We start from the raw sequence: 22,923 nt of genomic DNA, 5'->3' as shown, positions 1-22,923 counted from the left end.
TGGCCATAATACATTGTACCTACCCATGTATCAAGAGTAGCAAAGAATTTGCATGTTGTGTGTGAAACATAGCAAGAGTGCATAATTGTCTCATATTATGAAGATTTGAGACTAGAGAGAATCAAATACACTCACACACAATCATAACTGCTTGATGGTAACTATCACCTTCGAGGTACATCCTATAACTCCCACATCTCCTAGAAACACACTTGCAATCATTTTTAAAAGCATTTTGATTCTTTTTGCTTTTATTTTCTTTTCATATTTTCTTTTTGAACATGTCATGTATGGGCATATAAGAGAGAAAAGAAATACCCAATTATGTAAGCCAAAACATCACAAATTTGCTATGCCGAAGCACATAGATGTTATACATGATTGACAGGATTTAGTAATGAGATGATTATTTATGCCTTTCTCTTAGGATTTTCTAGTCCTTCTCGTCAAAAAGAGTGATATGAGCATGAGATATAAGAGACAATCTTAATCGTACTCATCACAAACATGAGACACAAAACTCATTTGCTTAGTTGTGCATTGAGATGCTGATCTAAGCTACAAGAGATTCAAAGTTTAGAAAATTTTGTTTCAATGGCCATCCAAGGTACACAAGTACCAATATACACATACACACACTGTTTTTGTATTTTTGTATTTTTTCAATTATTTTTAAATTTTTATGGAAAAAAAAAAGCAAAAATTGAAAAACAACCAAACAAAAATATAAAGAAACACATAAAGTGTAAAACTAAAGGCAAATGCATGAGAAAGGAGGAGAGATCACTTCATGGAGATTACACCAATGTGTTGGTGTAAGAATTCAAAACGTTTGCTATCAAGAGGCTTGGTGAACAAGTCAGCCTTCTGATCATTAGTGTGGATGAACTCAAGAGTGAGTGTGCCATCTTTGACAAGTTCCCGAATGAAGTGGTGTCGTATCTCTATATGTTTTGTTCGAGAATATTGAATAGGATTTTTAGAGATGTTAATGGCACTAGTATTTTCACAATAAATGGTAAGATGTTCTTGATAAATACCATAATCAGGAAGTAGTTTTTGCATCCATAGAAGTTGGGTGCAACAGGTACCGACAACAATGTATTCAGCCTTAACAGTGGATAAAGAGATGGAATTCTGCTTCTTATTCATCCAGGAGACAAGATTATTATCCATGTAAAAGAAACCCCCCGATGTACTATTTCTATCATTAGCATTCCCAACCCAGTCCACATTAGAATACCCAGCTAAGACATCGTTTGTGTCCTTGCTATACCACACTCCGAAATCGGCAGTTCTTTAACATATTTTATGATTCTTTTTAAAGCAATCATATGAGACTCTTTGGGGTTTGCCTGATATCTAGCACACACTCCTACACTATAACTAATGTTAGGTCTACAAGCAGTAGGGTAAATGAGACTACCTATCATGCTTTTATATAAGGAAGAATCAACACTTTTGCCTACCAAGTCAACAGTGAGTTTAATATTAAGGCTCATGGGGGTTCTAACAGGATTAGTAGATTCCAAACCAAACTTTTTCAAAAGATTTTTAGCATATTTAGATTGAGATATGAATATACCTGACTCTTGTTGATGAATCTGCAATCCAAGGAAGTGATTCAGCTCTCCAATCATGCTCATCTCAAACTTGGCCTACATAAGCTTCGAGAAGTTATGAGCAAGTTCATCTTTTGTAGACCCGAAGATGATATCATCAACATAGACTTGGGCTACTATTAATTCGCCCTTCTCTTTTTTGATGAAAAGAGTTTGATTAGCTTATTCTCTTGTGAAGCCTTGTGAGACCAAGTATTTTGTAAGCCGGTCATACCAAGCTCTGGGTGCTTGCTTTAGTCCATATAGAGCCTTCTTAAGGTACAACACATGATCTGGAAAGTGTGGATCAATGAAACCTTTAGGCTAAGCAACATAGACATCTTCTTTATGAAACCCATTCAAGAATGTAGTCTTTACATCCATTTGGTATAGCTTGAACTTTAGGTGACAAGCTAGGGCTAGAAGAACTCTAATGGATTCCACGTGAGCTATAGGAGCAAATGATTCATTAAAATCCACTCCTTCCACTTGAAAGTATCCTTGGGCCACCAGACGAACCTTGTTGTGTATCACATTTCCTTCTTCATCAGTTTTATTGCGGAATATCCACTTTGTGCCAATGATGTGCTCTCTTTCTGGTCTAGGTACCAAGGTCCAGACATCATTCTTTTGAAACTGGAGCAGTTCATCATGCATGGCCTCGACCCAGTTTTCATCCTGGAGAGCATCCTCAACCTTAGTAGGTTCAACTTGCAACAAATAGCAAGAATAAGACACAAAGTTAGCAACACATTTATCAACTATACGCTTTCTTAGTGTAAGTTCATTCATATTTCTCACAATAACTTCAGGAGGGTGATTCAACTTGATCCTTGAGGAAGGTCCTTTCTCTTCATGAGATTCAGGCTCAGGAGATGTAGGAATATCTGTTGAGACTTCTACAACACTCAGAGTACTTGGAGAAACGGGCTTTTGATCAAATTCTACTTGAACAACCTTAGGCTTTGAAGGAAGAATTGCCTTAGGTATTTCCTCACTACTTTTCTCAGAACCAGAATCTGAAGCTTCATCAATAACAACATTTATAGTTTCCATTACTTTTTTGGTTCTTTTGTTGTATATCAGATAAACTTTACTTGTGGAGGAGTATCCTAACAATATTCATTCATCACTTGGGGAGTCAAGTACTTCCAAAGATTCTGAAATACTTTACATTTGGCTTTGAACTTCCAACCTAAACTTTCGGATCCATGAATGATGCCCCATCCGGGTTCAACTCCTCTCAGGTTTTGTACCTTACATTTTTTTATACTCAGTCCAATTCTCATGCCATATCAGCAAAGTCTATATGAAGTGGGTCCCAGAAAAGTGTAGTTCTTACTTCTAGCCACATCTTTATTATGAAACATAGATCTAGCCATCTCTTGAATGACTCTGTTCTTTCTTTCTACTACACCATTTTGCTGAGGAGTAATAGGAGCAGAGAATTTTTGAGATATACTAGATCTAGTGCAAAAAGATTCCATGTATGGTTCTTGAATTCTTTACCATGTTCACTGTGAATTTAATCAATCTTCATGTTCTTCTTATTTTGCAGTCTTGTACACAAAGCTTCAATGTCCTCAGGAGCATCTGACTTAGATTTTAGAAGAATGAACCAAGTGTATCTAGTGAAATCATCTACTACAACCATGATGTATCTCTTTCCTCCAAGAGATTCAATTCTTGTTGGACCTATGAGATCCAGATGTAGTAGCTCCAAAGGTCTAGATGTAGCTGATGTCTGAGTGCTTAGATGTTTTGCTTTTGTCTATTTCCCAAACTGACACAGTCCACACACAACATTGCTAACCTCGCTAAGATTTGGTATTCCCAACATTGATTCATGCTTAGATACAATTGACAAATGTTTGTAGCTAGCATGTCCCATCCTTTGGTGCCATAAGTCTTCATTTGGCAAATGAATACTATTGCACACAATGTCAGCATCAGGTACCAATCCATAGCAGTTATCTAGAGTGCGGACTTCTCTTATGAGTTTCTTTCTAGACTTATTCAAAACGAGAGATTTCCCTTTTGATAATAGCACCATGAAATCTTGATCACAGATTTGACGTATGCTCAACAAGTTCACTCTTAGACCTTCTACATACAATACATTTGTAATGTCTGGCAGTCCAGGTAGAGAGATGGTTCCCTTCCCTTTTATTTGTGATTTTCTCCCATCACCGAAAGTGACATTTCCACCTTTCTTAGACTCGAAAACCTTAAAGAGAGAACGGTCTCCAGTCTTGTGTCTTAAGCATCCACTGTCAATGTACCATAAACATGTGTCCATTACTTTAAATGCAGACTTAATCATAAAGCACACTTCATGCTTGCTTGACAAATAAGTAGGAATGGTTTTCTCTCAGCTACCATTTATGAAAAAATCCTTTAATTTTCACCCTTCTCAGATGAACTACTTTGCACATTTTCATTTTGAGACAGTTTAGTTTCTTCCTTGTCACACTAAGACCTTTTTCAACAATCATCAAGATAGCTTTCAAATAACTTTTAGACTTACATTTTCTGAAATACTCAATCAAATAGAGACTAGAAAAGAAAGATGTATTTGAAATAAAAGATTTTTTCATGCCGCTTGTAGCCATGACAATAGGGGTTAATGGATCACACAGTAATGATTAAACCTAATCAGAGTGTGCCTGCTTTGATACCACTTGTTAGGTTAAAATGAATTGACCCCTTGCAAATTTATTAATTACCCAAGTTAATTAATTAGTCAAATTACATGCAATGGCGTGGTAGCACAAAAAAATCACCAAATAACTAAATGTTGTGGAAAATAAATTTGACACAGGTGCCAATGAGGCAAAACCCCATCGAGTGAATTTAAGGTCACCACTCCTGAGAATCCACTATTATCCATCACAAGCAGTTACAAGTATAAGGAATCTTATCAAACCCTTTGGCCTATCCCGAAATACCAACCTATAGTTGAACGCTTACCCCAATGCCCAATTGGACTTATATTGTAGCGTTAATCTCTCCGTTCAATGCACTAATCCCAATACATGACTAACTAATGATGCAGAAATCCCAGTACGTGACTAACTCACCAACTTGAAGAAGATTGTTGGTTACAAAGTTCTTCAGTTCATCAACAATGAAGACCAAAAAGCTCCTTGGTCACAAAACGCTTGGCGTAAAGACACAATAGCTTCTTCAGAGAGAATAATGAACTAGAGCAATTTTTGCCTCCGGTCACACAATGCATGCTTGACGGCTTTTAAAATAATCCTTATATATGTCTTAAGGTTGAGAGAAAAGAAACCCTACATAAATACATAGGAATATGCGTGTAACCAGATCTAAAAAATCTAATTTTTTAATTCTCGATAGATGCAGCTTGTGTTGAGATCTGTCGAGCTTCAACATTAAATCTCAATAGAAAGAATTTTGTCGAGACTTCTATCGAGTTTTAATGAACAGCACTGATGAAAATGCAAAATGTCATATTTTTCTCTCTTAATGTTTAGTCTTTTATACTTATTTGGTGCCTAAATATACTCATTTTTCTTATATCTTGATTTAGGATGCAAATGGAGGCATTAAGTGCAAAACGTAGTTAATTGGGTGATTCTGGACAGCTTTGAAATCACTTTGTAATCTAGAAATAACTCTCTAATCAAAGCTCCAATTGAGATGATTCAAGATGCTATGGAATTCTAAGAAATAGCTCTACAACTTTCATGTTTTGAGTTTTGAGAGGTACTGGCTATATCAAGATCGAAATCAGGCTTGAAGTTGCTGCACCTGCACTACTGATGTTCTAGAATGTTCCTTTGCCTGCAATTCTAATATGTAGATCTGATGCGGTTTATTTTTGGAAGCTTTCAAATTTGATGCACGAAAATTCCAGCTGAAAAACACCACTTTCCTAGTTATATTAGCACTCTATTTTATTTATTTTATATTTTTCTTTAATTAGTTAGATTTGGATGTTGTTATTTTAGGATAATATTTAGAATATTTTTAGGAGATTTTGTAGGCTTGGGAAAGGGGGAATTAACATGTAAAAGGGGGAGGAGAAATCAGAATTGGACACACACGCCTCTCTCTCCTCTCTTCTCTGATTTTCGCCTTTAAGTTTTCATCATGGCCCTATGTGGCTAAATTTTTATACTTGGTCGAAGGAAACTGAAGCCTCAGAATCAATAAAACTGTGAGATCTAATTTGTTTTTATTGTTCAATTTATGCTCTAAATATCGGATGTTCTTCTGTGCCTATTTTCATGATTGTCTCGTTTAATGACTAGGAGGCCTACTAGTTTATTATTCATTGCAATCTACTACTAGGTTAGATATCAAATCCGTAATTGTTTGATCTCTCTAACTTGTGAAGCAACCAAGATTTAATGATTTGCTGTGTTAGAAATTATTAGATCTTAGGAAGAACGCTTGAATAAATTAAATACAACCGCTTGTCCTTGTGTTGTTTAGTTAGATCGATCTCTCTAATTCTTAAGGCTGCTACTAGATTAAACCTTTAGCACTTGTCTTGGGTTGTTTAGTAGTTAGGGTTTATTAGATTGCTTTTCCTAATTAACTACGACTAAGGAGAGATAGGAAAATAGTTCCAATGGTGAATATTCAAAGTGTGAATTGATATATACTTGCATTGATGATCAGTTGTAAAATTTCGATGGTGGATGTTGACTTAGACCAAGGTTTGTTCTTTTGATTGATTTCGGTACTTTAATTTGAATTGTTCTTTAGTTGTTTTTTTTTTCTTAAAATTGTTTTCATTATATTCAACCCATCCCTCCTTGTTAACGTAGCATAAAACTATTCTAGATACTCTTTATGGGAACGATCCTTACTCCCACTACTACATATATGTTTAGGAGTATAGGTTTTATTTTTGGTTGCCTGCGACAACACACCAAGCACTTCCTTCACTTGTTTCTTGGCCAGACTTGCATGACTTCAATACTTAACTTGAACACTTATTTCTTGAAGTACTAAACCCATCCTAAATCTACCCAACTATAAGTAAAGTGAGTTTTGTCAAAGAATTAGCCAATTACATAAAATATATCCCTAACACACCTATTGCAGTGGATCTAAAATTGACAAGAGAAGGAGAAGGGAAAATTATAGATCCAACTCTATTTAGGAGTTTGATCGGAAGTTTAAGGTACCACTCAATCACAAGGCTAGACATTGTTTATAGTGTTGGTTTTTTGAGTAGATATATGGAGAAACCAAAGGAATCTCACTGGTTTGCAGCTAAGAAGGTCCTAAGATATATAAAAGGTACATTGGATTTTGGTCTTTTATATTCATATAATAATGATGCTGCATTATATGGATATTCAGATAGTGATTGGGGAGGTGATCAAGATGAAAGGAAAAGCACTACTGGATATGTTTTCTATCTTGGATCAACAGCTTTCACTTGGATGTCCAAAAAGCAGAGTACTGTAGCTTTGTCAATATGTGAAGCTGAATATGTGGCAGTATCATCTTCTACTTGTGTAGAAATATGGTTGAAGAATTTATTAAAAGAATTTGATCATCCACAAGAAGAATCAATAATTATTTATGTAGATAACAAGTCTGCCACAGAACTTTCTAAAAATCCAATTCAACATGGAAGGAGCAAACATATTGACATGAAGTATCATTTCTGGAGAGATTATGTGAAATAGAAAGTTGTGAAGCTCTAGTATTACAATACAAAAGAGCAAGTGGCAGACATTTTTACCAAAACCATACCAATTGATAGATTCAGAAGATTGAGGATAATGCTTGGTGTGAAGATGCTTTTGGGTTTAAGGGTGAGTGTTGGAAGTGGTAAACCAAAAGGTGCCTCTTGATATTTCATAACAGTTTATGTGTTTTGTTTTTCCATAACAATTTATGTCTTTTGTTTTTTCATAACAGTTTGTGTCTATTGTCATTCCAAAACATTTGTGTCTTTGAGTCTTCCATATTCTAGAATTTTCTGTTATGAAATACCAAGAGGCACCTTTTGGTTTACCACTTCCAATAGGCTCTTAGAGGACTATAAGAGGGATATTTAAGTGAGGGCAGAAATTGAGGAAAAAGAGCAATCTGGGGACTTGATGGTATAGAGTTACCCCTGTTTGCTCTAAACATTGTGCTGAACAGACACTCTTTTTGTTGAACTAACCTAATCTCCTTTGAAAACAATTCTAAAATTAGAGTTATAAAAGAGCATATGCTTTGGTATAGGCCTAGATGACTTTCATGGCCTGCTTTTCTCTATCTTAATCCTAGCATTGCTTTTTGAAACTTTGGAGTTAAAATTTAGCAGTTGGGCATATTATACCAAAAACTAAACCTATTTGTAGGCTTGACCATTTGAATTTGACAGCAGAAAAAGTCTAGTGTAGTAAGGCAGCAATTGTTGTCCACTTCATCTTTTTCCTACAAACGCAAGTTTATCAATTTTTAATTTTTACAATTTTACATACCATAATATTAAGAGATGATGAGTTCATGTTGGACTAAGGAATATATAGAGTCTACACTCTACATGCTTAAAAGAGCAATTACATTAACCTCCCTAAATATCAGATGCATCATGTAAGTGCAATTGGGAGTTCAACTTTTAACATGGCGGGATATCATTTCTGGGTTCATTTTTTTGAATATCTTAGGATAGGTCAATAGGTTTGTATCATCTATTAATAAGTTGGAGATTCTTCTGAGCTTGTTTTTTGGTTTTTTTCAATGGGTTTTTAGGGCTATTTCTGGGTATTTTTCTGGTATGATTTACAGGGGGTAATTTGAGGGTCCTTATGAGGTTTTTTAGTAGAGTTTTGGGTAATTTGCAGGAATTCTTTGCTGGTTTTTAGTGGTGTTTAGAGTTGGGTTTGAAGTGGGGTTTTAAGTGAGCTCTTGGTTAGGTTTCACTGACGGTATGGAGTTAATTTTCTGGTTTTTGGGATTTGCTATTATAAATTAGTAAATTTCAATAGTTTTGTTTAATTATGTTAACTCACTGCTTGTCTTCTTCTTTTTATTTTTTTATTTTTACTTTAGAAAAATGCAAAAACGGGTGCTTATAATAATAGCTATTGACAATTGGGAAGACATTGAGATCTTGTGTGGGAGGGAAAGAGCTATTGAGATCTTGTGTGGGAGGGATAGAGCTACTGACATTGGTGTAGAACATATGGATGATACAATTGAAGTTACAGCTGAGAAAGGAGAAAATGAGGTGAATTATTCCATTGCACAACATTCATGTCAATATTTGTTATCAACAAGTTCTACAATTGGGCCTCATCAAAGAAAAAAGTAGTAGGAAAGATCCACTGGTTGAAATTGTTGCAAATATTGGTTTCACTCTTAAAGAGTATTGTTCCTCACTTTTAATTGTTAAGAACTTTAGAATAATTTTTTAGTTGGATATTTTGAATATTGTGAAAAAAGCCATTCATTTGGGTTCTCTCTATGTTGATAGAACATTTTAGTTGTCAATAGTTGACAAGACATTTCATATTTGATAGGTAAAAAATGTATTGACCCCCTTTTGGCAAATTAATTAATTAATTACCCAAGTGAATTAATTAAGTCAATTTAACATACAATAGCGTAGTAGCACAAACAAATTACCAACTAAGTTAAATGTAGTAGAAAATAAATTTGACATAGGTGATTTGTTTACAAATGGGGAAAACCACCGAGGCAAAACCCCACCGGGTGAATTTAAGGTTACCACTCCTAAAAATCTACTATTATCAAAATAAGCAGTTACAAGTAAAAGGAATCCCAATACCTAATACCAAACTATAATTGAATCCTTATCCCAATACCCAATTGGACTTGTAATGTAGCGGCAATCTTTTCGTTCAATGTACGGCTCCCAGTACGTGACTAACTAATAATGCACGAATCCAGTACGCGACTAACACAACAACTTGAGGAAGATGTTGATTGCAAAGTTCTTCAGTTCATCCAATAATGAAGATCAAGAAGCTCCTTGGTTATAAAACCCTTGGCGCAAAGATGCAGTAGCTTCTATAGAGAATATGATGAACTAAGGCAATTTCTGTCTTAGTCACAATATGCATGTAACAACAATTGCAACAACCTTTGCATTACTTTGCATCATTTGTGATGACCCTTAAAATAATCCTTATGTATGTCTAGGGTTGTGAGAAAAAAAACCCTACACAAATACTCATTGGATATGCGTGAAATAAGATCTGGAAATTCTAATTTTGTAATTCTCGACAGATACAGCTTCTATTGAGCTTCAACATTAAACCTTGATAGAAAGGATTCTATTGAGACATCTATCGAGTTTTAATGAAAAACACTTCTTCACTTGTTTCTTAGTCAGACTTGCATGGCTTCAATACTAAACTTGAACACTTGTTTCTTGAAGTACTAAACCCATCCTAGATCTACTCAATTACAAGTAAAGTGCGTTTTGTCAAAGGATTAGCCAATTTACATCACATATGTTTCTAACAATCCCTACATATGTCCTAAAAATATCCCCATTTGGCAATCCGTAACAAAACCACAACAAACAAATATATCATGAGAGAAGTCTTAAATCACTAAACTCATAACCACTTGTTGGAATACAAAAAAATCTAACCCTAACTTAAACTCTTGAAAAACTTTGCAAGAAGAGAGTTCATGGCATGATAGATTTTCACAACTTGTCTTTCTGAAACACTTTAAAGAAAACCCATCAAGGCATCTTAGTGTGAAATTGAAATAAAGATTGCATACATAAAGAAACATGTGTATAAAGAGAGAAAAGAAACAACACATGGAGAGATAGCTATAGAACAACATACATCATCATATATATATGAAAATAAAGTACAATGTATGTCATAAATAAATGGTCACAAAACTGGTGTACAAGAGGATAATGTAACTAAAAAGTAAGAGAAGAAAAGTACATAAAATCCTCATTACATTCTTCAAAATGTATAGACACTCCCCCTAACAAAAAATCCTATGCTAACTCTCTCCTTAAGTACAAGACTACTCTCATCCTAAAACTACTCCCCCTTTTTGTCACGAATGACAAAGGGTAAGTCACCAAGAGGTCATCATCTCATCACCATTGGAAGAGCTAGCATCCACATCATCACCACCATCACTATCCTAATCTACTGAAGCCTCTAGAGAAGGAGACGGAAAAGCGGTGAAGCCACCAAGGCAAGCCTATCATCGTGCTATACGATTGACATGGTTGTTCACCTGACACAACTCATCAGAGAGAGTGTCAAGGTGAGCATCCATGCACTGAAGTTGCACCATGATAGCCTCTAAGGTCACACCACTAGTCGAGGAAGAAGGAGCAGAGGTGGAAGGAGCAGTAGAAGCTGCTGGGCCTCGCTTCGCTGAACTGAATCGGCATCTATGGCACCCATGGTGGTGTAGTAAGGAGAGGCAGGAATAGGGATGGAAAAATGGAGAAGGATCCTTGTGATAGCTAAAGGAAAGCTGAGCTTATCACGGGTCGTCGTATCCTGATAGACATCAAGGATAGAAGTGATGAAGTAAGAGGGAAAGTCTATAGAAAGATCCTTTAAGAGGGACAAAAGAAAACGAGCACGAGGCTCTGTGATAGAGTTATAGTAAGATAGTGGAGTAAGAGTAAATGTCATCACCATATTAAGGAATCTCGTACCTTTTGCAAATCCCGAGCATAGGGTATTTTGCTTCCTACTCTATATGGAAGGTGTCTCACAGAAGTAAGACAGAAGCTAGTCTACACAGTCCGAAGATGCTCACAACTGGGGTAATTAGGATGCGATACCCTTGGGACATGTAGTACCTCAGATATAAGATCCAGGGTAACTATGATACGTATACCTTGAAATGTCATGGCAAAACGAGGTACAGAGGTATCGTTACCATGTATATTGGAGTAAAACTCCTGTATAAACACAATGGGACACCTCAAGGGTTCCTCTATAATAGAATCCCAGCCCTGAGTCTGATTGACACAGGGTAGAGGAGTGTCAGAAAATTTCGACAGAACAACATGATGCTTTGGATGAATGCCACGTTTCTAAAAGTTCTCCAAGAAGTCTTGATAGGCCTTCTCATCACGAAACCTAATGTGAAGAATGGGGAGAGGATCAGAAGAAGAAGAAGAATCGGAACCTTGAAGAGGATTTTGGCCTGGAGTAGATTTATGCTTAGGTGCGCCATAGTGCAATCTATCAAAGAGAGAGAGAGAGAGAGAAAGAGAAAAACACAATCATAACCAGATATAGGAATGAAAAGGATACGTATGCATGAAATATGCATGAACATGTGACATGCAAAATTTAAATTGCATCACGGGTAAAAACCTAATCCAAACCTATCAGCACACATTTCACAATAATCAATCACACATCTAATGCATGAAACATTGTTTAAAATGCAGGAATATACAATGCATGAGCATATAGAAACAAATCAACACAACCCAACCCCAAAAATTTCACAAAAATCTTAAAAAATCCCAAAAAGTTTCAAAAACCCCAAGACCTAGGTCTAAAATGTATGAATGCATGAAAATGACAGGATTTAGAACACATACCAAGTAATCTGAGATTGATATAGGCTGAAAATGAAGTGGGTAGAGAGATTTGAGTGAGGGAGAAGTGTTTGGGCAAGAGAGGAGAAAATCTGTTGAGAGAGAGAAGTGAAAAAATGAATTTGATTTTGCGTTCAGCATATAAATAGAAATCGCAGCTCGATGTATCAAGGAGCTATCGAGATCTATCGAGCACTAAATCTTGACAAAAGTGAATCTGTTGAGGTGCTGTCGAGGATTTGTTGACGGCAAAAATGCCTCAATGGATCGAGAAGCTGTCAAGAATCTATTAGCCAGACAGAAAGTTCCTTGATGGATTGAAGAAGTTGTCGAGCATCTATCCAGAAGAAATCCAAAAACCTTGATGGATCGAGATTGCGATAAGATCTATCGATAAAAGAAGAAAGAAGGACTCAATAGAAGGGAATCTGTCGAGGATCTGTCAAGAAGTTGTTGGGCTTGAAGAAAAGGAGTTTTTCAAAGAAGGGAAAAACACAAAGAGATGAATGCAACAAGCAAGCTACTTAAACACAGATCCAATCAACATATTAAGGTCTAAAAAATATCTCTCAAAAAAAAAAAAAAAAAAAAAAAAAAAAAAAAACAAAGCATTCATAGATCCAAAATGCATACACACACACACACTAAACAAGTCTAACCAATTTTGTATTTCAAAAACAGGTTATGACAGTTTAGTGAGCATATATTAACACATGTATTCCTTGTGATGGCTAAATCACATTATACTTGCACTTGTATCAAAAGTAACAAAGAATTTGCATGTTGTGTGTGAAAAATATAGCAAGAGTGCATAAGTGTCTCATATTATGACAATTTGAGATATAAGAAAATCAAAATACACTTACACACAATCATAACTGCTTGATGGAGACTATCACCTTCAAGGTACATCTTATAACTCTCACATCTCCTAGAAACACACTTGCAACCAATTGGCAAATCGTGAACACAAACTTGTTTAGATATAGATCCTAGAGTCTATAGGTATTATTAGACAATGCTCAAGGTGATTCAGGTCAAGATTCAAGAACAAATAAGCTGTAGAAATAAGAGTTCAGAAACTGTTTGGTTCTATCGATCGAAAGACAAGTTTGACCAATCGAAACACGTATCTACAAAATTATATTTCAGCCCAAACTCTACTTAAATGTATTGGGTTTCAAGTAAAATACTACTAGTATATAAAGGAAACCCTAAGCACATTTTTATAAGGCTTTTCAGAGAGAAAAGAGAGTGCCTCTTTTGTAGATCTAGGGCTTTTGTACCAAAAAGCTCTCTCATGTCTTCTATCGGTCTTATTCCTTGAAAAATCTCAAGATCTGGAGTTGTAGAAGTTGCTGCCTTCTCTAGTCATCAAAGGTTTTGATGATCTAAACCTTCAAGGGTGGTCTTGGAGTCACAAACAGGAGAGTTTGTGTTTTTTATCACAAGTATGGGTGCTTGTGTTGCAAAGGCCTTGGAGATTGGAGTGTTTTTAGGAGAGAAACAGAGAAGTATCGAGAGAGAGATCGATGGAAATGAGATTCGGATCGCGTAGGGGCTTTATATAGGAAAGCCAGTAAATCTCGACAGATGCAGGTATCGATAGGTATCTAGGGATCTGTTGAGGAGGTGTCAAGAAAATACTCTTCGACAGCTGAGGTGTCGAGAAGGTATCGAGGATCGTCACATCAGAATTTAGAACAGAAGCTCGATCGATCCACCAGGTATCGAGAAGCTATTGAGCATACATACCCAATCTCGATAGATCCACCAGGTATCGAGGTGCAGGCGAGATTGCTATAAGAAAAAGCTTAAGAAAGCTTAACAGATAGCCAGCTATCGAGGAGGTATCGAGGAGGTGTCGAGCTAGCTTTTAAAAACAGTTTTTCGAGATGTGAAAAACACAAACATGAATGCAATCCAACATGCAACTCAACTAACGATCCAATCAACATATTAAGCTCTTAAAATCATCTCTCAAATGAAAATTTAAGCACATGGATCTTCACAAACAAACACACACACACTAAACAAGTCTAACCAATTTTATATTTCAAAAAACAAGTCTAGAAAGTTTAGTGAGCATACATTAATACATGTAAAACCTTGTGATGGCCAAATCACATTATACCTGCACATGTATCAAGAGTAGCAAAGAATATTGCGTGTTATGTGTGAAAAACATCGCAAGATTGCATAAGTGTATGCATGTTATGACGATTTGAGATATGAGAAAATCACTTTAACTCACACACAATCATAACTGCTTGATGGAGACTATCACCTTTGAGGTACATCCTATAACTCCCACATCTCCTAGAATACACACTTGCAATCATTTTTAAAGCATTTTGATCTTTTTGCTTTTGAATTTTCTTTGTACATTTTTCTTTTAAGCATATCATGCATGAGCTTATTAGAGAAAGAAAAGAAATATCCAATGATATTTGACATTTTAATTTTGCTATGCCTAAGCGCACAAACGTCATTGACACTGCACTTTTGCTATGCTGAAGCATACAGGTGTCAAATTATGATTGGCGGGCAATAGTGGTGAGATGGTTATTTATGCCTTTCTCTCAGGATTTTTTAGTCATTTCCGTCAAAAACTGTGATATGCATGTTAAGTTTAAGAGACAACTTAATCGTACCCATCACAAACACGAGCCACAAAGCTCACTTGCTTAGTTGTGCATAGAGATGCTCATCTAGGCTACAAATGGTACAAAGTTTAGAAGATTTTGTTTCAATGGCCATCCAAGGTACCAATGTACACAAAACACACACAGTTTTTGTATTTTTTTGATTTTTCAAATTTTTTTTTTAAATTTTTATAAAGAAAAACAAAACAAAGAAAAAACTGAAAAATAACCAACCAAAAACATGTTAATCAAACAAAGCATAAAAACTAGACTGACTCAAAATATGAAAGCAAAACACATAAGTAATGCACACATAAAAACAAGAAGAGAGAGAGAAAAGTGACAGAATCACTTGGAGCCCTTTTCCTTCCACACCTTGGAAGAACCTTTTCGTCTAGCAAACCCTTGAACCGGCGGTGAAGGGGAAGAATTAAAACTGTTCAAGTTCGAAAGGAACATGAGGGCTTTGAGAAAATCACCAAGGGGAGCGAGAGAGGATTGAAGCTGATTCTGGTACCTAGATGCTATCAAGCCGTTGCTCTGTTGAGTGGCAAGCCACTTGTAGCAATTTGGTAGAGTATGACCGGCAGCTCCACAATGATGACAGAGATGCTGCTTCTTTTGTTTAGGCTTTTGAGAGTTAGCCTTCTTAGCCCTAGGGTTTTTAACATCTTTCTTCTCAAGTTTAGGGGGTGCTCTTAAGATAGATTTACCCTTGTCTAAGTTCTCACTAGCTAATTCAGTTTTAATCTCATTATTCTCAGTTTTAATATAATTAGACGGAGGAACAAAAACAGTAGTACTAGAAGAAGTAGTGTTAGAGGAAGAAAGACCATACCCTAAGCCTGTTCGATCTGAAGCAGATTTCTGAATGCTTAGCGTCTCATCCAGCTTTGCGCTTGAAGTCCTCTCCAATTGAGCTCTGACTTGAAACAGCTCCGCTTCAAGCTTCTTGGTCTTCTTAGCCAAGAAATTGTTCTCGAATCTCAGTGCTCCAATAGTCTAATTGGCCTCATCAAATTTTGTGGAAAGCTCCTCATGGTCAAGTTCCACATCACTGAGCTTCTTGGTGGTTAGCCTATATAATTTCTCATGCTTCTCAGAAAGCTTATACAGCTTCTCATAGGCTGTATGGATGTCATCTTAGTCATCCATCTTCTCAAACTTAGATTCCACCAGTTCCTCTTCTTTAACCACATCTTCAACAATCCCATCAGTAGGATTGACCATGGCCGTGAAGGCATTTAAGATTCTGTCATCCTCATTGTCGGAATCATCCTCAGGCTTAGTGTTGCTCAAGGTAACAGCAAGTGCCTTGCTCTTCCCAATGCTCTTGAGGTATGTAGGACACTCATGCTTCGTGTGACCGAACTCTTGACACCCAAAGCACTTAGGTCCAGAGGGAACAGTGTACTGACCACCTTCCTTAGTATCCTTCTTCCCTTTGTCTTGGCCTTTAAACTGAGAAGAACTGGATTGCCTGCGGTCCTTGTCGAAACCCTTTCCAATGTCGTTCTTTATGAACTTCTTGAGTTGCCTGGTGATGTAGGACTTCATCTTGGAATCTTCATCATCAGAAGATTCATCTGTTTCATTGCTCTTGGCCTTCAGTGCCATACTCTTGCTTTTACCCGACTTGCCTATTCTTGTTAACCCTAGCTCGTAGGTCTGCAAGTTTCCAACCAGCTCAGTTAGAGGAATCTTGTCAATATCCTTTGATTCCTCTATTGCTGTAATCTTGGCATGAAATCTCTCGGATAGAGATCTGAGCACTTTCCTCACAAGCTTGGGTTCAGGAATGGTTTCCCCAAGATTGAAGACTGAGTTCACTATGTCCTTTAGCTTGGCATAGAACTCATCGAAAGACTCATCCTCCTCCATCTTTATCTCTTCAAAACTTGTAATGAGCCTCTGAAGGTTTAAGTCCTTGACAGCCTTAGTACCTTTATAGGTTGTCTGGAGAATGCCCCAAGCCTCCTTGGCAGTTTTAGTGGAGGATATCTTCTTGAACTCCTCATTGGTGACAGCATTGAACAATGCATTCAAAGCTCTGCTGTTGAAGTTTGCCGCCTTAATCTTGGGATCATCCTAGTCGGCTGGTGCTTCAGTTGGCTTAGTCCAGCCTATCTCCATAGCTTGCCACACTTTTTCATCTAAAGACTGCAAGAAAGCTCTCATGCGTACTTTCCAGTATGCATAGTTAGTGTCATCAAAGACTGTCCTCTATCCATGACAAATAGGGGTTAATGGATCAACACAGCAAAGATTAAACCCTAATTAGAGTGTGCCTGCTCTGATACCACTTGATAGGCCACAAATTGAATGACCCCTTGTCATAGAAATTAATTAATTAATTAGCCAAGTTATTAATTAATCAATTTATCATGCAAAGCGTGGTAGCACAAACAAATCACCAATAAACTAAATACGCAGCGGAAAATAAAAGACACGGTGATTTGTTTACGAATGGGGAAAACCTTACGGCAAAAACCCCATCAGGTGATTTTTAGGTCACCACTCTCGAAACTCCACTATTGTCACAACAAGCGGTTACAAGTAAAGGAATCCAAGTACCTTACCAACCTACAGTTGAACCCTTACCCCAATACCCAATTGGACTTGTTCTATAGTGACAGTTCCCCTTTCAGATGCACGACTCCTAGTACGTTATTAACCAATTGCGCAGATCCCAGTATGCGACTTCAATCACCACCTAAGAAGGTTGTTGGTTGCAAAGTTCTTCAGTTCATCCACATGATGAAGACCAAGAAGATGCTTGGTCATAAAACCCTACGATGCACATACACAGCAATTTCTTCAAGAGAAAGAGATGAACTAGGGCAAGAACTTCGTCTCCGGTCACAATTTGCTTGAACAGAGTTTGCTCAAAGCTTGTGCAACTTGTGAACACTTTTACGGCCCTTAAACTGATCCTTTTATATGTCTAGGTTTAGAAGAAAAGAAGGCCCAAAGACACATTCACGGATCCCAAGAAAATCAGATTGAAATTCTCAAAATCTTAAACCTCGACAGATAGCAAGTGTCGAGTAGCTGTCGAGCACACCGAATGTAGAACAGCTTCCTTAAGCTCGATAGATGCAGCTGTCGACCAGCTGTCGAGTTTTAATGTTTTTGCACTCTGAACTTGTTTTCTTGAACAGACTTGAAAGCTTCAATACTTGATTTTGAAATAAGGTTTCTTGAAGCATTTAAAACATCCTAAATCTACCTAAATATAAGTAAAGTGCGTTTTGTCAAAGGATAAGCCAATTACATAAAATCATGACATATGTTCTTAACAAGTGAAACACATATGTCCTAAAACCTTATATGATTCCCACCCAAACACAAGGTTACTAATGCTAAATTACAAGCAAATTTGGCACGGAATAAAATCAACAAGATGGTTGATTAAATTCAACCTTGCAGACTGCCCTGTTGAAGTACCTCCTATAATAACCCTTATTTCTCCAAGTGGGGGCTGTAATGACTTTTCTACATTTCCTTTCAATTTCTCGTCTTTATGATCTCTTCCAACGAAATGTTTCAACTTACCCTGTCTGATAAGATTCTTTATTTGTTGTTTTAAATCATAGCACTCGTCCATGTCATGCCCATGGTCTCTATGTGAGCGACAATATTTGTTTTTGTTGCGTTTATTGGGATCTCCCTTCATCTTCTTTGGCCACTTCAAGGATGGGTCATCCTTGATTTGCATAAGTACTTGATCAAGTGGAATATTCAAGGGCATGTAGTGTTGACTTCTTCCTGAGGATGAACCTGCCTTCCTGTTGTCTTGATCCTTCTTCTCTCATGTTCAGGCCTTCTTTGGATGAGGGCCTTATTCTGGATAACGCGGGAGATCTGCTTCCATTCGCTCAGCTTTCTTCCTTTTCTTGGCTATGATTGCATCCTTTGCATTCATAAAGCTTTGGGCTGAATGGACGAGTTCAGCCATAGTTTGAGGCTCTTGCTCATAGAGTTTATGGATGAATAAATTGGAATTAACTCCATTGTGGAAGGCTACCAATAACAACTTGTCGTTCATCTTGTCTACCGTCAGGGCTTCCCTGTTGAAACGAGTAATGAAGGACTGCAAACTTCATTTTCCTTTTTCTCTATAGTTAACAGGCCGGACAAGGAGCGCTTATACCTCTGTCCTTTAATAAAATTGTTGACAAACAGTTTACTCAATTCTTCAAAAGAACTCACGGTGTTTGGAGGTATCTTGCTAAACCACACTCGTGCTGGCCCTTTAAGGGTGGTAGAAAAGGCCCTACACATAATCTCGTTTGGAAGCCCTTGAAGGTGGACTGTAGTCTTAAAGGTTGCGATATGATCACACAGGTCGTACGTTCCATCATATGAGTCCAAGGAAGGCATCTTGAACTTAGAAGGCAGGGGATGACTGTTGATGGAAGCCACGAAAGGAGAATTAGTTCAATAAACTAAATCATCTAAGGGATTCGTCCTTCTAATGTTCTCCTTTATCTTGTCCATGGCCTTCCTCATTTGATCCATCTCCCTCTCCAAGTGTGTCACTTTTTGTGAAGCGGTACCCCTTAACTGGTTCTCATGCTCAGCATTTTCTCCTTCTCTAACTTCTTGACTTTGGGCTTGTCCTTCTACATATACTTCATGACCCTGTCTCCTTAGAGTAATCTCTCTGGTCAACTCTTGGCTCTAATGGGTTAATTCTGCCACGACGGCTGCCATGGATTGCACTTGTTGTATGGAAGGCAGTTGCATGACAGGTGCTGATTGGCGATCGCAGTTAAGATGACTAGAAGTGTTCCCATTCTCCTGGTGGCTTGGACTAGTGGCCATTGATCTTGTCTGAACCATGCAACCTTTTGTCAAAGAAAGATAAATTGCAAAACGCAAGTTTAATCTTTCCCACAGATGGTGCCAACTGATGATGCAAAGAAAATCAGTAGGTGGAATGCTCCGAGCTTCAATGGATTGGTTACTATTTGGGAGGCCTAAAAAGAAAAAGACACAAGATCAAAGGTGACCGAGAGGAACCGGCCAAGAACCCTTCGATGCTTAAGTTAGTTTTTTTCTCTGGAACGTTAGAATTCCAACTTTTAGAGTAGTGAGAACTTACTTCCATTTGATGTGGATGAGTGTTTATATAATGTACTTTGGAGTGGTTACTTGTCTTGTAACTTCCCAATATTTGAGGAGGTTAGAAGGTTCAAAATTAACTTCCACAACCGCTTTAGGAGTTAGAATGTTCAATCTTATTTTCTACAACTATCATTGGAAGTTAAGTACTTAGTAGGAAGTTAAGTACTTAGTAGGAAGTTAAAGCGATGAACCATGATCTTGCTCATGTTCCAAAATAGTAACGCGTGGTTCAATTCACTAGCTTTTGTAGATAAATATTTTTTAGAAATTTCCCAAGTCCAGGTGCTTTCCTGATAGACGACCCTTATGATTATGGACGATTGTCGTACTAGGGATGATCATTCTTGCCTTTTTGACTTGGACGAATTAGAGTTGGTTCAATTTTCAGTTCACCATCAGAGGCAATATTAGAAGAAGAGAAATCATACCCTTAAATAGTTTATCAAAAGAAGATTTCTGAAAGCTAAGCATCTCATCGAGCTTTGCACTAGAAGTCCTCTCCAGTTTAGCTTTAAACTGTAATAGTTTTGCTTCAAGCTTCTTTGTCTTTTCAGCAAGAAAGTTGTTCTTGAATCGCAAAGCTCCAATGGTCTGATTTACTTTATCAAACTTTGTGGAGAGCTCTTCTCAATCTAGCTCAACATCACTCAGCTTCTTGGTGGCCAGCCTATATAGTTTCTTATGCTTCTCAGAAACCTTGTACAATTTTTCATAGGCTGTATGGATGTCATCTTGTTAATCTTTGGCTTAGTCCAGCCAATCTCCACAGCTAGCCACACCTTCTCATCTAAGGACTGCAAGAATGCTTTCATGTGTACTTTCCAGTATGCATAGTTAGTGCCATCAAATAAAGGAGGTATATTTAAAGATTGTCCTCTATCCATGACAAACAGGGGTCAATGGATCACACAGCAAAGATTAACCCTAAACAGAGTGTGCCCGCTCAGATACCACTTGATAGGTCAAGAATGTATTGACCCCTTTGGTAACTTAATCAATTAATTTAGTTAAGTGAAATTAATTAGATTCAATTACATGCAATAAGCGTGGTAGCACAAACAAATCACTACGTAAGTTAAATACAGTGAAAAATAAATTTGACATAGCTGATTTGTTTACGAATGGGGAAAACTATCGTAGCAAAACCTCATCGGGTGAATTTAAGGTCACCACTTTTGAGAATCCACTATTATCAAAACAAACTGTTACAAGTAAAAGGAATCCCAGTACCTAATACCAACCTACAGTTGAACCCTTACCCCAATACCCAATTGGACTTGTAATGTAGTGACAATCTCTCCTTTCAATGCACGTCTCCCAATACATAACTAACCAATTAATGCACGGATTCAAGTACGTGACTAACACACTTACTTGAGAAAGATATTGACTGCAAAGTTCTTCAGTTTATCCAAATAATGAAGATTACGAAACTCCTTGGTTACAAAACCCTTGGCACAAAAACGCAATAGCTTCTACAAGGAATATGATGAACTAGGGCAAATTCTGTCTCTGGTCACAATATGCATGCAACTACAATTGCAACAACTTTTGCATCACCTTTGACGGCCCTTAAAATAATCCTTATATATGTCTAGAGTTGTGAGAAAAGGAACCCTACACAAATACACTTGGATATACATGAAAATAGATCTAGAAATCTGAATTTTGTAGTTCTTGATAGATACCATTTCTGTCAAGTAGCTGTCGAGCATCAACATTAAACCTCGATAGATATTATCTGACGAGCTATCTGTTGAGCTTTAATGAATAACATTTCTTCACTTGTTTCTTGGACAGACTGGCATGGCTTCATTACTAGACTTGAACTCTTGTTCTTTGAAGTGCTAAACCCATTTTAGGTCTACCCAATTACAAGTAAAATGTGTTTTGTTAAAGGATTAGACAATTTACAATAATATATGTTCTATCAAGTTCCACATATGTCCTAATAAGATTGCATACATAAAGAAATATGTGTATAAAGATAGAACAACACGTGGAGAGATAGGTGAAGAAGACATGCATCATATATATATATATATATATATATATCAAAGATAAGCACAAAATATGTAAAAAATGGTCACAAGACCGGTGTACAAGAAGCTAAAAGAAGCTTATAAAACAACAAGGAGGTAAACACTTCCCCTAACAAGATGAAACACAACTCCCCCTTACAAAGGCATGTATTTCTCCCCCTATCGTCATCTTCTCTCTCTCTCTCGCCTTTTCTTTTTTCCTGATAGTGGAATAGTTAAGAGAATGAATCATATTAGGGTAGGGACAGCCCGGTTTTGTTTTTGGTTTTGTTTTGTTTTTTGTTTTTATTTTGTTTTGTTTTGTTTTGTTTTTTTTTGTTTTTTTGTTTTGTTTTGTTTTTTTTTTTTTTTTTTTTTTTTTTTTTTTTTATTAAGTATCCGGTTTTGTTTTTGAGTGAATAGAGTTTTTAACTGAGTGAAAAGAGTTTTTAATTTTATTATTTATTTTTTAAATATTGTGCTGATGTGGAAAATTGTGGGAGTTTCAGAAGTTTCGGTTATATATATATATATATATATATATAGATTAATGAGATTGAACTCTAGAAATTCGAGACTTTTTTTTTTTTTTTTTGAAAGCTAACTAGTATATTAATTAAGAGGCAAAATGATCCATATCAAAGTACAAAGAGTCCAAAGCTGGAGGAGTAGAGTCCTCAATTCAGACAACATCATGAGAAACAAGCCTAGCATATCTAGCTAAAGAATGAGCAACAAAATTATCCTCCTTGTGAATATGCGACACTGTGAACCAAGACAATCGAGACAAAGAGGCATGAATGTCAAGAAGGATATGGCCAAAACGAGAAGAATAATTCCCGAAGTCCGCGATACTGCGCATTACAGAAGCATTATCACCTTCAATGAACAGGTCATGAAAGCTCAAGTCAAGTGCAAACTCAAGTGCATAACAGCAAGCCAAGATCTCCATCTCGCCACTATCAGCTGCT

The 22,923-nt window shown here is 36.9% G+C and overlaps 1 protein-coding gene across 1 annotated transcript; it reads left to right on the top strand.

Moving 5' to 3' along the window:
• The first annotated feature begins 6,820 nt into the window (after positions 1 to 6,820).
• Positions 6,821 to 7,276, top strand: LOC115951659 (secreted RxLR effector protein 161-like). Its single transcript, XM_031068822.1, has one exon. The coding sequence runs from the start codon at positions 6,821 to 6,823 to the stop codon at positions 7,274 to 7,276; it is 456 nt and encodes a 151-aa protein (XP_030924682.1).
• Positions 7,277 to 22,923: the final 15,647 nt, after the last annotated feature.

Source organism: Quercus lobata, chromosome 7, assembly GCF_001633185.2.
Source record: "Quercus lobata isolate SW786 chromosome 7, ValleyOak3.0 Primary Assembly, whole genome shotgun sequence".
In the NCBI taxonomy this organism is placed as follows: domain Eukaryota; kingdom Viridiplantae; phylum Streptophyta; class Magnoliopsida; order Fagales; family Fagaceae; genus Quercus; species Quercus lobata.
Note: the sequence above shows the minus strand (reverse complement) of the source record. Positions and strands in the feature narration are given on the sequence as shown.